General features: G+C 30.8%; 2 protein-coding genes and 1 long non-coding RNA gene across 4 annotated transcripts in view; 2 read left to right on the forward strand and 1 right to left on the reverse strand.

Annotated features, from left to right (window-relative positions):
- The first annotated feature begins 540 nt into the window (after nt 1-540).
- On the forward strand, nt 541-5231 carry LOC148312664 (uncharacterized). Of its 2 annotated transcripts, none has more exons than XR_015839018.1 (3): nt 541-596; nt 1118-1191; nt 1825-5231. It is a non-coding gene; the product is annotated as an uncharacterized LOC148312664 (long non-coding RNA). The 2 variants fall into 2 exon arrangements; XR_015839019.1 differs by lacking the exon at nt 541-596 and adding an exon at nt 632-869.
- Nucleotides 5232-5676: 445 nt separating this feature from the next.
- Nucleotides 5677-10937, forward strand: BHD (folliculin). The gene is made up of 7 exons (XM_088275087.1): nt 5677-6076; nt 6194-6382; nt 6555-6690; nt 7703-7932; nt 8953-9187; nt 9695-9797; nt 10747-10937. Exons 1-7 carry the CDS (start codon nt 5810-5812, stop codon nt 10871-10873), a joined length of 1287 nt encoding a protein of 428 aa, XP_088131213.1. The 5' UTR covers nt 5677-5809; the 3' UTR covers nt 10874-10937.
- Nucleotides 10938-11414: 477 nt separating this feature from the next.
- RpL18 (ribosomal protein L18) overlaps nt 11415-14800 on the reverse strand; it is a 29187-nt gene continuing 25801 nt past the window's right edge. The window contains exons 8-11 of the mRNA XM_088275456.1: nt 14648-14751; nt 14427-14513; nt 14085-14346; nt 11415-11727 (exon numbers count right to left, since the gene is read on the reverse strand). Coding sequence (XP_088131582.1) covers nt 11513-11727; nt 14085-14346; nt 14427-14513; nt 14648-14751 — 668 coding nt within the window. The 3' untranslated portion in view covers nt 11415-11512. The remainder of the gene's footprint in view (nt 11728-14084; nt 14347-14426; nt 14514-14647; nt 14752-14800) is intronic.

Below are 14800 nucleotides of genomic sequence, written 5' to 3' on the forward strand. Positions count from 1 at the left end.
ATATATATATATATATATATATATATATATATATATATATATATATATATATATATATATATATATATATATATATATATATATATATATATATATATATATATATATATATATATATATATATATATATATATATATATATATATATATATATATATATATATATATATATATATATATATATATATATATATATATATATATATATATATATATATAAATATATATATATATATATATATATATATATATATATATATATATATATATATATATATATATATATATATATATATATATATATATATATATATATATATATATATATATATATATATATATATTTAAATATATACATTTCATGGCATCAATAATCCATTATTATTATTACAATGTATTTTGTTTGTAGAAGCCAAAATCACTAGCAAACGAGTGGAGGAAAACAGTTTAGGTATATAGGTACCTATAAGTTTCTACTTTACATAGAGGTTTGTTTCTGGTATATATGGTTTGTCGTTTATCGCGGGTTATCTGTGTTCTATCTTCAGCAATTTCTCTGTGGTCTTCAGTCAAATCAGTTCAAATATTTCAAATTAGTAAGAAATATTTATTTATTTAATTTTGTCAAAAAAATTAAAAAAATTGGCGGTTGATTATTCTATTCCCTTTCTTGTGGTGTGACGACAAATTGTATCAATATTCGATTTGAATATATCCATTTCTGTTGAGTTTTATTTTGTATCTGTTGACTAGCTAACTCGATTGAATTTTATTATTTAGTTTCTGGTTCTAACTTGTAACCCCTCTGCGCCAATTCGCAAATTTTATTTAACTAGCAAGATTCAGAGTGTAGCTACAGAAATATTTAAGTACGTAAATATTTAGTGACCCACATTTAACATCCTAACGCCCTTAATCATCCTTAAACTGGCTAAAGAAATTTCCGAATAAAAATCATTACATTTATTTCAAGTGCGAATATATTTACTTATAACTTTATTAACTTTAGTTTCTCCCAAATTTTAATTATTTCGCCATTGAGTTCTTTGTTTATTTAATAAAAGATATCATCCTTATTAATTGCCAAAAAATTTCATGTTGAGTATGGTTGTTTTAGATTTATCAACCTTGCTATGCCCGACCCCATCAATGCTTCAACCCACGAGAGTCAAACTGCTTCAACTTCTAGAGGTACATAATTTTTGTTTTTCGAAAATAGATAAGAGAGAATGCCTTATATTGGAAATGAAGTTCACTAACTGCTATTGATATGCATTCAAAGATAAATATCGGCTACTCATTGCCATTTATCTTTGGCCACACATCTTGCTATACATGCCCATCAAGTGTTTCTTCTAAAAAATATTTGGATATACTCTAAATATTGTTTTTAGATTATTTTCTGTTGAGCCATAGTTGTAAGCCTTCATTTATTTACTATGTTTGAGATTCTAATTATATGACAAAGGTAAATTGTAATAAAAATAGTTTGTCAATTCTTTATAAGACAGGCTAATATTATCTATGTCTGTCTTACCTCTATATTAGAATCTTAGTTCCTACAGCTGATTTTTTTTTCAATACAATTATGTTTTTAACGCTTGTTTTTCAACATTAGCTACATTAAGATTCTACAGGGCTTATTTCTTTCTATATATTTTCAAAGAGAAGCATTTGTTATTATTTTTACCCATAGTTTTATAATTTCTCTCTAGGCTCTATTTTTCTGATAATTTCTTTTTGAATCATGCTAAATTTGTTCCTCTCTTTTTTTTAGTGTTGTAAGTGCTATTTATTTTTTAATAATGTTTTGTTTCATGGTAGGTGGTGACAATTTCTACAAAAAAAATAAAAATGGCAGTTTGTACACCCACCGCATAAAAGCCATCACCATCAGTCATCAGCCGAAATATACTCAGAAAAACTTGGCTTCGGCCATTGGGTTATACAAAAAAGACCCAAAGTATTATAAGTCGCATCTTGCCCCTTTGTTTTCGCTGCCATCACCATTAATATTAAGAAAAGAATTAGAGCGAATTCGACTTCAACCTGGAATAAACAACTTATTTTTTGAGCTTCTGAAGAAAGAATCCCAATCCTTTTCCAGCAAAGAAAAGTATGTTTTCGTCATGTTTGATGAGATACCTTTAACTCCGAGCCTGAATTTTAATTTCAAAGCTGGTTTGATTGAAGGGTTTGAAGATACAGGATATTTGCGGAGGAAAAATATTGCTGATCGAGCATTAGTATTCATGATTAACGGTATGTTTGCTTCATTTAAACGACCTGTTTTTTATTCTTTTCTTGATAATGAAGCGAATCATTCAGATTTAAAAGAAATTCTCGCTATGGTCATAACTAAACTAGTGGAGTGCGGCCTAAAACCCATTGCCACTGTATGTGATCAAGGCGCGAGCAACTGTAGAGTTATCAATGGATTATTGGAAGAAACTGAGAAATCATATAAAATAGCCAATAAAGATTATAAAGGTGGATATTTTTTGATCGATGATAATAAAGTATTTCCCTTATTTGATCCTGCAAACTTACTTATATGTTTCAGAAACAACTTTTTATATAAAGATTTAATTTATTCAGAGAATGGAGTTCAGCATTCGGCTTCTTGGACAGACTTAATGGCAGTGTATTTTCCAAGTCATTTTCAACGAGCATGGAGAATAAAAGATGTAGATATAGTACCTGACAAAATTAATAAACACGATTTAAAATCAGCTATATCGGTTTTTACTGATAGAATAGCAGCCTTTCTTGAAACTACTAATGATTTAAAGCCATCACTATTCAAAGTAGACGGCTTAGGCACAGCCCGTATTCTCCAATTATTCGACAATCTTTGGAGAAGTATCTGCGGCTCAGTTAGTTTTCCTAAAGGCAAAAGAAAATTTCGTTTTGTAACACCTTATTCTCCACATGAGGATATTTGGCTGAAATCTTGGAAAATATTATCTACAATGAGTTATGTAAATAATTCAAATAAATTTATTGAAGAAACTGCCTACGAACCAATTAATAATTGGAGTTTGACTACAATATCACTGCTAGAAATTTGGAATCACTTTTTTGATAAAAACATTTTCAAGTTTGCATGTGGGATTTTAAATCAGAAAAATATTAAAGTCTTCTTAAAATCAATTAGAAAATGTGATGTGTCAAATCCTTCTCCAAAAGTTTTTGCAGCCAAGTATACATCATCGTTGATAAGCACTCTATCATTATCATCTTATTCGCCCAAACACTATCTCCGGTCAAATGATTTTACTATTTCCTTACAAAATGATTTATGTAATTTTATATACTCTATTAATAATTCCCGTCACAAATTACCCAATCAAGATTCTATTTTAATACAAAAAATCCCAAACATTGATAATGTGTTTACCAATTTTAAGACTTCAATTGTTAATGTCGATAAAAGTGCTATCAAATTTACATTTATAAAGATCCTAAAAATGGTACGAAATTGTCATGATTGCAAAATTGGTGTACTTCATCAATGTATATCATCAACTTCAGCACCCAAAAATGGATCCCGTAAGTTAGTTCCAAACCGACTCACGAAAAAATTTATTTTGAATGTATTAGAAATTCAATATGTAACAAATTATTTATTAAAGAGAATGTGTGAAAACCCGTTATTATTTAAAATAATAAAAGCAACCATTTTTAGTTATATTAGTTTTGATTGGATCAATTGTACTAAACATAGACATCGCTTGTCAAATAATATCATCACATATACGGTGACTTTTATAATAAACAATTGGTGTAAAAGAATTAACAGTATTCTGTGTGGTCGAGATAAAAGAAAACATACTGGCTCTTGTAAAATAAAGAAGTTTGCCAAACTGAAATCTACTCGACTAAGATAAGTATTTCATTTGCATGCCGGGAAACCCTTTATTATGCGTTTTAAAGGGCCATATCTTGTCAGCTAAATAATTCAAGCAAATCCTTGTAAAGACCGATAAATAATTTGGATTATGCCTTTAAATGTCCTTTATTGAAGAGTCAAATTATGAGGAGATAAATACATTTTAATATCCGGAGAGGTGTCAATAAGATGTTCAATTATGTTATCCTAACACGGTGCCTAACACTCCCATACCATATATTACACCTGTATTACTTAAGTAAATAGCTATTACATCAAGATTTTTATTTTATTTTCTTAATATACATTTGCTGTTTTGTATGAATAACCCAATTGGTCCACAGTTAATACATGTTATATATATATATATAAATTCATATTTTAGAAGTGTTATTGACTTTGCGGTATGATAATGTAACATCCAATGACATAATAAATGAAAATGATAGTTAATCATCATCTTCTAAAGGCAGCGCCTTGTTGTGTCAGCCACTTGTCTCTGTCAGTCGCCATCCTCTTGAGCTGCGAATAGGAGGAGACGTCCATGAGCCGCTTTAAATCCTGGAAGTATGAAGTTCTTGGGCGGCCTCTTGTTCGTTTTCCCAAAATTCTTCCTTCGAAGATGTTGCTAAGAAAATCCAATGACATAATAAATGAAAATGATAGTTAATATAATATAAATATTCCATTATATTATAACAATTTGCTCACTCCTTTCAACAACGTCATATATCAAAAAACTTGATTATTCAGGAAATCGTTTTTTAAGTTTAAGAATATAACAAAATATATTAAACATAAATATCAAGCCACTTATTGAACCTTTTACTGTGCAACAGATAGTTTTAGGTAAAACCTGAAGGTTTTATCTCCATTTGAAAAATATTTATTATATTTAAAAAAATAATTAAACAATACCTTTTCTTCAAAATGCAAAAACAACACTTTCTGCACTGTAGCGGGTAAATATTAAATTACAAATATGCCGCTTTTGCTGGGATATAGTACATTTTCTGGGCATTCCGAAAACATGCACAACAGAAAATTTACGATTTGTGATATATGACGTTGAAAGGAGTGTGCGAATTGTAACATGAAAATGTAATTACATATCTACTGCATTAGTAGTTGTAATTACATATCTACTGCAAGTTTGACACTGGGTACCTATTATTGTATTGTGTTTTTTAAGTATGTAAGTAAGTTTTTTAAGTATTTTTGGTGGTGTGGCGTTCGATTCTCTCTGCCTACTCCTACGGGGAAGCGGCGTGATGGTTAGTTAGTTAGTTTTTTTAAGTATTGCTTTATCAAAGTATATGATTAAAATATTTTGAACGAATTATTTGTTTTTTATTGTTAATTCCCTTTTTCACAAAAGTAGAAATTTGTAAGTACAAATTAGAACTGCTTCGCAATATATTTATGTTTGTAAATAAATCCCTGGCAAATATTCCCTACAGCACCTTCGATCGCATCAATTCCTCCTCGTATGAAAATACCCTTTACCCAATTTTAATTAATTTGTACTGTGGGCATAAACAGGATTCCAGTAAACGAGCATTAATCTCAAATATACATTACATGTGCATGCGGTCGTTTTTTACGAGAGGAAAATATTTAAGGTATGGAATTTTGTATGAAATTCCTTTCGAAATCCCGAAAGAGGAAAACGGCGGCGGAAGGCACGTTTGCGGACCCTTGAAAGCTATTGAATTTTTCTATTGGCTATAACACCCAAAATGGGTGAATAGCCATTAAAAAGAAGAAGAATTTTTCTATGCTTTATCTAAGGTTTTGTTTGACAGCTGTCACAGTTCGCGTAATATTATGATAATGTTAAAAATAACTAACTATATATTCATATTTTATCGCTTCAGTAGTAACTTATAACTAAGTATCGAGTAATTTTGACTAACGATGAATGCCGTTGTAGGGTTATGCCACTTTTGTGAATCCCATGGTCCTCGCGTTGTTTTTTGTACTCAAGTGTTCAAAGAAAATAAAGTACAAGTAAGGGAAAATCCACCTGTTACAAACTGTCCTGCTTGTACTTCAATCGGTTTGGAAAAATCATTCAAAACAAATGACAAAAATGGAATTATGTATTGTAGTAAACAAGTGCCTTCTACTGAAAACTTAGAGGGCCTTCTGAAGCAGGCTTGCATAAGAAGCCTCAGTTGTGAAGTAAGTATTCACCTTCAGCACCCATTTTGTTACTGCCTCATTTTTTTCAAATTCGATTATATATCTAAAAAAAGATAATTACTATATCTGTAAAAATGTTTTTCTTTAATGTCTCAGGTGAGTACTTCCAAAGAGAACGCACTTGTCTTTTTTGGCGATGTAACACAGGGATATGTTTTGAGTTATTCTTTCCAATTACGCGACACGCGAGCACGAGGGCTACAAAGATTATTTTCTATTATTGTATTCATGCGGGATAAAATGTTTTTGCTCAACCTAACTACGCACTTTTCTAAAGAAATGCAGGTAACCTAGATATTTCGTTTATATGATAATTTGTATTACAATTATGTTTATGTGTAAATACTACTGTTTATATAAATCTACAATTTTTTCTGTTTTAAAAATTGATTTTTGAACTGTTTCATGATTTCTGTAATTTTTCTGATAATTTAAAAAAATATATTAAATTTGATAGATAACAACAAAAGAACTTGAGAATTTGGCAAATGAAGTTTATACCAAAGAACAGGCCACTTGTTCCCAGAGAGCATTCAGACTACGAAGAGGAAAAATGGATTCTGAACCACCGAGGTCTCTAGAACAGCTAACAGGTTATTAAAAAATGCATTTTGTCACACAAATTAAAACCATTAAGTGAATCATGTATTTTTCACCTAAAACTTATATCATCAAGCCATGTAATATAGATTTTTAGGGTATAAGTAATATAGATAGTAAAACCTCTATCTATCAAGTTTAAAGGGACCTATTACTAAAGGGACCTAAACTATGAAAGCGGGAAAACAATGAATACGGGATTAAAAAGTCAACACACAAGGAGATGCGATCGAGTAAAGGTACCGTCCTTTGGTAGGTTAAAATTCTAAGAAGAATACAAGTTTTAAATTCTACAAATAAAGTTTATTGAATTTAAATAATTTGAGATTGAGATTTGGTTTTTTACTGTTTTATCTCCGCTAGTCAACATTATATTTTCGCCTTTGCAAACGATATGTTTTTTCAGCATCATTGAACGAGCGTACTAGAAAGTTTTCAATCTTTCAGAGAGTGTGCACGCTTTTGAAAATGAAGGTACAGGAAGCGGCTCCTCTTCATCAATATCAATCTCTTCTGCTGTATCTGCCAACCTTGCGTTACACAAGCTTTCGATAGTTTCTATCACACAAGTTGGAATATGGTCGGCGAATGTAAAAAAATTGAGAAAAATGTAAAAAAAAAAAATCAAATTTGCATCATAATTCATACCATGAATGCGATAAAATAGTGATAGAGAAACGATCAATGCTACCTATTTTTGTATGAAATAAATTCGGGATAGGAGAAATAAACGACACATCCGGGAAAACGATTATTCGAGGAATGATAGAGGTTTCACTGTACATATGCATATAAATATATAATACACCTTTATATATACTCGTGTATATATATATACACACATATATATATATATATATATATATATATATATATATATATATATATATATATATATATATATATATATATATATATATATATATATATATATACACATAAATATAAATATAAAAACATATATATAATGATGCAAGATGTATACTAAATGACAAATTTTTTTAGGTAAAACAAATATTTTTGGCTACATACATATTCGATCGAGTATAATGCTTTCATCAGCAAGCAAAATTTATATGGAAATTTCATGCAATGATTTATTACCTGCCATACCACCGGATAAACCTGGCAGTATTTCCAATGGTCAAATTAAGTTTTCATTACGGCAGTTGCAAGAGTACCTCACTCGTGATATATTTCTGAAGGTTGTTTACTGCACATTATCTGGCTTGCAGGTAAATATAAGTTTTACCACCATAGTTCTATATTTACTTCATTTAATGTCCCATTCAAGCAATCAAAATGTGTTTCATAATAGGTAAAGGTTATGAGAGGCTTCATTGATCCGATGAAGTGGTCGATACACCATAAATCCCAAATTGACAGCTAATAAATTAATACATATTGCCTTCAACATTAACTTTCTATGAGCAGAGGGGACCATCCTCAATAATGTGCTTTGTTATTTATTAATACTTTGGTTTACTTAGAACCTCTGTAGTGTAATACTCAGCACCCTCGGCTACCGTTCTGGAGGTCCCGGATTCGATTCCCAGGGGGGGTCAAATAAATATAAATGATTTTTTCACTCTCATATTTATTCAATATTACCCTGGACCTGGTACCTGAAACGGAGAACTGATCACCTTTTCTTCATGTGTTAACGATCAAGATAACAGTGTTTATATGATGCAGTGCCCTATGCACCATTGGGGTGCGTATAAGGGTTAAAAATTGAAGATTGAGATTATTTAGAACTAACTGTCAGTCAGTCTGTGAATGGTTAGAGATGTTCCATTGGTTCTTGAATAACTTAAAAGTCTATTTAAAAAGATAAAGTATGTAGATATATTTTTTATTCTGACCATAATCTTTCATTTTAAAGATCATCTGATGTCAAATTGCATGATCATCTTCAAATTTTACCCTAACTTCATGTTATTTTATTGTTTTATTATTTTTAACACTTTTACCACATTAACATATAAACTATTTTACATTTCACTTACGTATTTTACGATAGTAGTTTTTATAACGGTCTGAAAACTGCAAGCACGAAAATTATGAAATTGATTCCATTTTTTAGCTACTGGAATGCTGTAATTTTGTACTTTTTAGTATTAAGTTTGTTTTTTGTCATGCAAATTGCCTCGGCAATTTCGTTTTATCCACTCTGGATGGCAGTCTACATCACAATAAAATTTTCTAAAAAACCCCTATAAGCCAAAGAAATTGCTAACGCATTTCATTTACAGGTTGTGGTAAGAGGAGACTCGGACAAGAGTAATGCTATAGTCTGTACCTTGGAGAGCCTTTTACCAGTCAACTCGGATTGCTCAGAATATCCCGATTATGTTCCATCTACCGTATCCCGGCTCTTCAGTTGCAAGTCCTGTGTGGCTGTTCCTCAGCCATGTGCTGGAGTGTGCCGGATCGACATTGTGGACGAGAACCCCATTATTCACTGGATGGGGGAGCTCCCATCAAAATGTATGTGTACATAATACATATTTAGATAAGTTCATTTGAAGGTTAAAAAGACTCTTTGAATAATAAATTTTTTCTCAAACTTTCATCTACACATGATGGTGCTGAGGGCACTGCATCGAAGTAGTTTTTACATAAAAATAGTTTTTTCCTTTATTTTTGTACGGACTTAATGTGTCACCTGACACTCTTTACACAATAATGCCAATGATAAAATTTACTGATTTCAATAAAACCTGAATGAGCATAAACAAAATGATAGTGTAAAAATTAATGCTTAATTAAAGAAAGTAAATACAAAAATGATCATACAATATAAAAATTACACAACCAAATAGTATTTTTCACTCGTATTTTATTTGACCAGTGACCGGGTTAAATGATTGCCGACATCATAAGACTGATGACCAAAGGTCATGGCAGAGGACCCGGTCATGGCCAAAAAGTGGAAAAACTGTATAGTTATTGTTTTATTATATTTAATTTATTTTGTTATTTTAATCATTGCAGGTCCCACGCTAATGACAAATGTGATAAAAGCAATAGATGAGACTGGCTTCAGTGACTCTACCTTAAAACTTCAAATACTGGCGCTTACCGAGGAATGGAAGAAGTAATAAACATTAATTTAATACATAATTCAATACACATAATGTAGCTAAAATTGCATATTTGCATATAGTTCATAAATTCTATATACAGAAAATAAACACACCAATTAAAATTCTACTAAGGATTTTTAGCTGCTTCATCTTTACAAAAACAAAAAGCAAACGGGAATTTTTAACAAACCAAAAATTTACTTACATTCTATTTTTTTCCTTATGTAATTGATGGTTATGTAAAAATAATAACTCTGGTGCATATTATTTACAGATTTTGAGCTTTTCCTGTGCAAAATATATTCCATGTCAGCCAGGCAAAGATAGTTGTTTTGATGAATCTGATCATAACAAATATACACATAATATCGCTCACTCCTTTCAAGAACGTCATAAATCAAAAAACTTGATTTTTCAGGAGATCGTTTTTAAAGTTTAAAAATATAAAACAATGTATTAAAAATAAATATCAATACACTTATTGAACATTTCACTGTGCAACAGATCTTTTTAAGCAAAACCTGAAGGTTTTTTCTCCATTTGATAATATTTTGTATATTAAAAAATAATTAAACAATACCTTTTCTTAAAAATGCAAAAACAACACTTTTTGCCCTGTAGCGGGTAAATATTAAGTTAAAAATATGGCTCTTTTGCTGGGATATACATAGTACATTTTCTTGGCATTCTGAAAACATGCTTAACTGAAAATTGACAACTTTTGATTTATGACGTTCTTGAAAGGAGTGAGCGATATGGAGAAAAAAAAACCTACACTTTAGAGCAACTAAAGTGTACAATTTTTCCACAAATTGTGTATATTTATTTTAAATATCTTTATTTCAACAAAACAATCTTTACCTAACTAGTGTTGGTAATATTTTACCTGGAAAGAGTTGATGTGTTCATTATTTTATTAATGGCTTTATTGTCAAAAATAATTTGTTTTTTATTTTTCAGCAATGCCATGGCTTTAAAATGTGTCCAACATTCAAATTCTGGTGTTATATCCTCCATGAAGCGGACCCTCGGAATCAAAGCCCAAGATGAAATTCTCTTAGAATACTGGATTAGATTTGTAACATAATGTCTTTATACTGTGACTTGTGATATTGTTGATTTTTTTTACTAAAATATATTTTTATGTTAAACCAGACTGTTTTTAATGAATCGACATGTGTGATTCCTATTTTTTTTCTTTTAATACAAATAAATAATATCTCTGCTCAATATTAAATTCTCTCTTCCTCGTTACATATTTTCGCTGGAGCACAATATTAAAATATGTAATTATATTCAAAAGTAGTTTTTTTTCAATGGTGAATATTACATATCTTTAGAGACTGGTATATTTCATTGAAATTTTAGAGTTAAGAAATATTTGTATCCTTACAATACACATAAATATTTAAATTCAACACTTTTTTCAAAATAAAAATCAAATTATGGCAGAGTGGGGTGGAACCACTTGCTTTAGCAAAGTCCATGAGACTAATCACTTGAAAACCCAATTTAATCCTACGCTATTGGCAGAATTTAATTTCGTAACAACTGTATGCTGTTTTTTTATATATTTAAAAAGCTTATTATTTATAGGGTAAAATAATAAAAAAATAAAAACAAACAAATCATCTCGAGGTGTTTATTTCAAGATTCTATTAAGCACTGAATAGAGTCGGATTGAATTACAATAAAAAATATAGTAATAGAATTTGCGGCTGGCAGTTTACTTCTTGTATCCGCAGCTGCGCCTGCGACCTCGTGCCTTCTCAAACTTGCGTCCCTTGGACCGGATGTACGGCTTGGAGTGTGAGCCCGGTACTCCGGGAGCGGCCCCGAAGTGCTTCACAGCTTCACGCGCCTTGCGGCAGCCCTGCAGCAGCACGGTCTTACGGCCCACTGGTGAACGCAGAGCCAGCTGGTCGAACGTCAGGATTTCACCTGGGGATTTCATAATGCTGTGTTATTACATACCATCATTACAATCATTTATCACAAAGGAGGGGTAAATCAAACAAATAAAAACATTTATAGCTCAAAAAAACAAACACTTAATGCCTAAAACATGGTTTAAATATACTTTTTAAAAATGAAATACTTCATGCTTTAGAACAAACGTCATACATGGAAATAATATCCAGAAAATTGCGTCCCATGGGACATGGTTTTCTAGATTCCGTTATTACAATTCATAACTATATAAAAATGAGTGAATTTTTCTAAAATAAATGTGTTCAGAACGTATACATAATATTCCTAGTTCGCATGTCATGAAACGAAAAGACTCACTATTGTATCAAAAACTTTATGACCCTTTGTCATTTTTATTCAGATTCTAACTTCCTAAATTGGCTAACAATTTTTTTTCTGTTACTCAATCATGGAAATTATTTGACACACCTTTCATAAAAAAATATTGGATTTACCTCTGATGGTCTGATCAAGGTATATTATAGATGTTGTGACAGAAAACTTAAATAACCCTTCAGCTGACGAGTTTTAATGTAAATTTTATTGAGAAAAGGGGCAGGTTTTTTTATTTTAAATATACAATATTGAGATATCTTCAAAACATCAAAACAATACTGACAGCTCATAGAATGGGGTAAAATCAGTTTGAGCTATTTGTTCGCATACCCGTACCAGGTACTGGATCTGCAGAGGGCATTTATTTTTGCAGATACCAACCTTCCTAGATAAGTATTGACATATATGTATAACAGAAAATACCTTCTAAATCGTATTTTTTCATAAATATCATTTACGTCTCTACTTTTTCAAGCGCACATGTAGGACATTATTATCTTTAAAATGTAAAAGTTATTGTATCTTAATAAGCATCATCCACCCGGCTATAGAAAATGGTATATTCATAATTTACCAAGAACACCTGTTTTTTTTACTAATACAATGTCTATAGGACGAGTGTAAGGAATGATCAGTTCCAATATGTAAAATTATGAATTAATAAAAAAATCATATAATAAACCAATGGTCAGGGACCACAATGGAAGACTAGTTATCACATTATTTATATAATAGCGATACTTGGAAGATTAAAAACAAAGACATTTGAAAATACTGAGCGTTAACGGATTGTTATAATCCAAAAAACAATTGGAAAGAAGAATGGGGATGGGCTATGTGATGCACATTACAAAAACCCAGACTAATTGAAAATAAGCTTTCATGAATATATGTATGTATTAGGAATTTGGCAAAATCGAACCTACAATAGTGTCTATCCAACTATACAACAGCACTGTCAATATTTTGCCTATGAATCTAAAACAGAACCTGTTTAAATAAAGCTATGAACCAAAATATATGTGTGGAATTAACAAGTAATAAAATGTCATATCTCCCATTCGGGAAATGACATTTCGCTCACTCCTTTTAAGAACGTCATAAATCAAAAATCGTCAAATTTCAGTTGTGCATGTTTTCGGAATGCCCAGGAAATGTACTTTATCCCAGCAAAAGAGGCATATTTTTAACTTAATATTTACCCGCTACAGGGCAGAAAGTGTTGTTTTTGCATTTTGAAGAAAAGGCATTGTTTAATTATTTTTTCAAATAAACTTAATATTTTTCAAAAGGAGAAAAAACCGTCAGGTTTTACTTAAAAAGATCTGTTGCACAGTAAAAAGTTTGGTAAGTGGCTTGATATTTATTTTTAAAACATTGTATTATATTTTTAAACTTTAAAAACGTTCTCCTGAAAAATCAAGTTTTTTGATTTATGACGTTCTTGAAAGGAGTGAGCGATTTATAGTCTTCAAGCAACACTATATGGGAAAGATTGCTATAGATTGTTATAGCTGTTGTAAAACTCGATAACTACACCCTGGGGTGTTTATGTCCCTAAATAAATTATATCTAGATCAGATATATCTCTATGAGATTTTTTAAATCATTACTATAAAAATTAAAACATTGCGAACATGTTAAAAAAGAAAATGTGTACAATAAAAATAATATTCTTGCACAAAGTAGAGAACTTTTCATATAAAACGAAGTAGTTGAATGCCAGTTGGCAGTTTCGTTCTGACTGACAAATAATTAGAATAAATCAATTTAGCATATTAAAAACAAAAATCTAAACAAAAACTTAGGGAGCACAAACATTTCAATTTTCACGCGGCACCAATTAACCAATTTTAAAATGTTTTTTTATCATCACAAAACCATGATGTGTTAACCTTAAGTTTCATGTCAAAGAAAAATGAAATAGTAAGAGAGCACAAAAACCACAATTAACTCGATATTCTACTACAGAAGGCAAATTATTTTATTACCTCCAGCCTTCACGATCCTCGCCCTGGCTTTTTCGGTGACATGAAGAGCGCAAATTGTCATCTTTGGAATATCGTAAATCCTGGCATCGTCAGTAACTGTTCCGACAATAACGGCAATCAGGTTTTCACGAGTGGGCTTCTTCATGTTTCGAGCAATCCTCGCGAGAGAAATTGGAGGTCTGTTGATTCTGCTCATGAACAACCTCCTCAGTACGATCTTGTTAAACTTGGCCCTGGTTCTGCGAGCCAAAAACCTGTAAAGCTGAAACATAAACATATTAATAATGTGTATGATTCTGATAGTCTTTAAACACGAAAAGCATGTATTTTATTGTGACATACCTTGACAAGCAAGCGAAGATACACATCTTGCGATTTCGGCTCAGTACGCCGAACTATGCGGTCGTACTTATGATTTATGTCAATACCCTGGGGAAAATAAAGTATGAATTAGATCGATCAATTTATCCAAATCCATTTTGCATAATTTTGTCGCCACGATATCACATTCCATATCAGATGAATCCAGATTTCAAAATCTATTTGACGGCAAATAAACTCACCATGATGACAACCGGATAGGGAAAGATCGAAAAATTGAGGTTAGAGGGAGAAGAGAGACAACTTGACGGCTGTGAATTTATCAACAAACGTTTGCGACGTTTGTCTATGGTTATAATAAAATATAAACAGTCTGGTACCTATCTAGTCAATGG

This window comes from Brachycentrus maculatus, unplaced genomic scaffold (genome assembly GCF_059751285.1).
Source record: "Brachycentrus maculatus isolate JH-2025_06_01 unplaced genomic scaffold, ASM5975128v1 h1tg000036l, whole genome shotgun sequence".
Classification (NCBI taxonomy): Eukaryota; Metazoa; Arthropoda; class Insecta; order Trichoptera; family Brachycentridae; genus Brachycentrus; species Brachycentrus maculatus.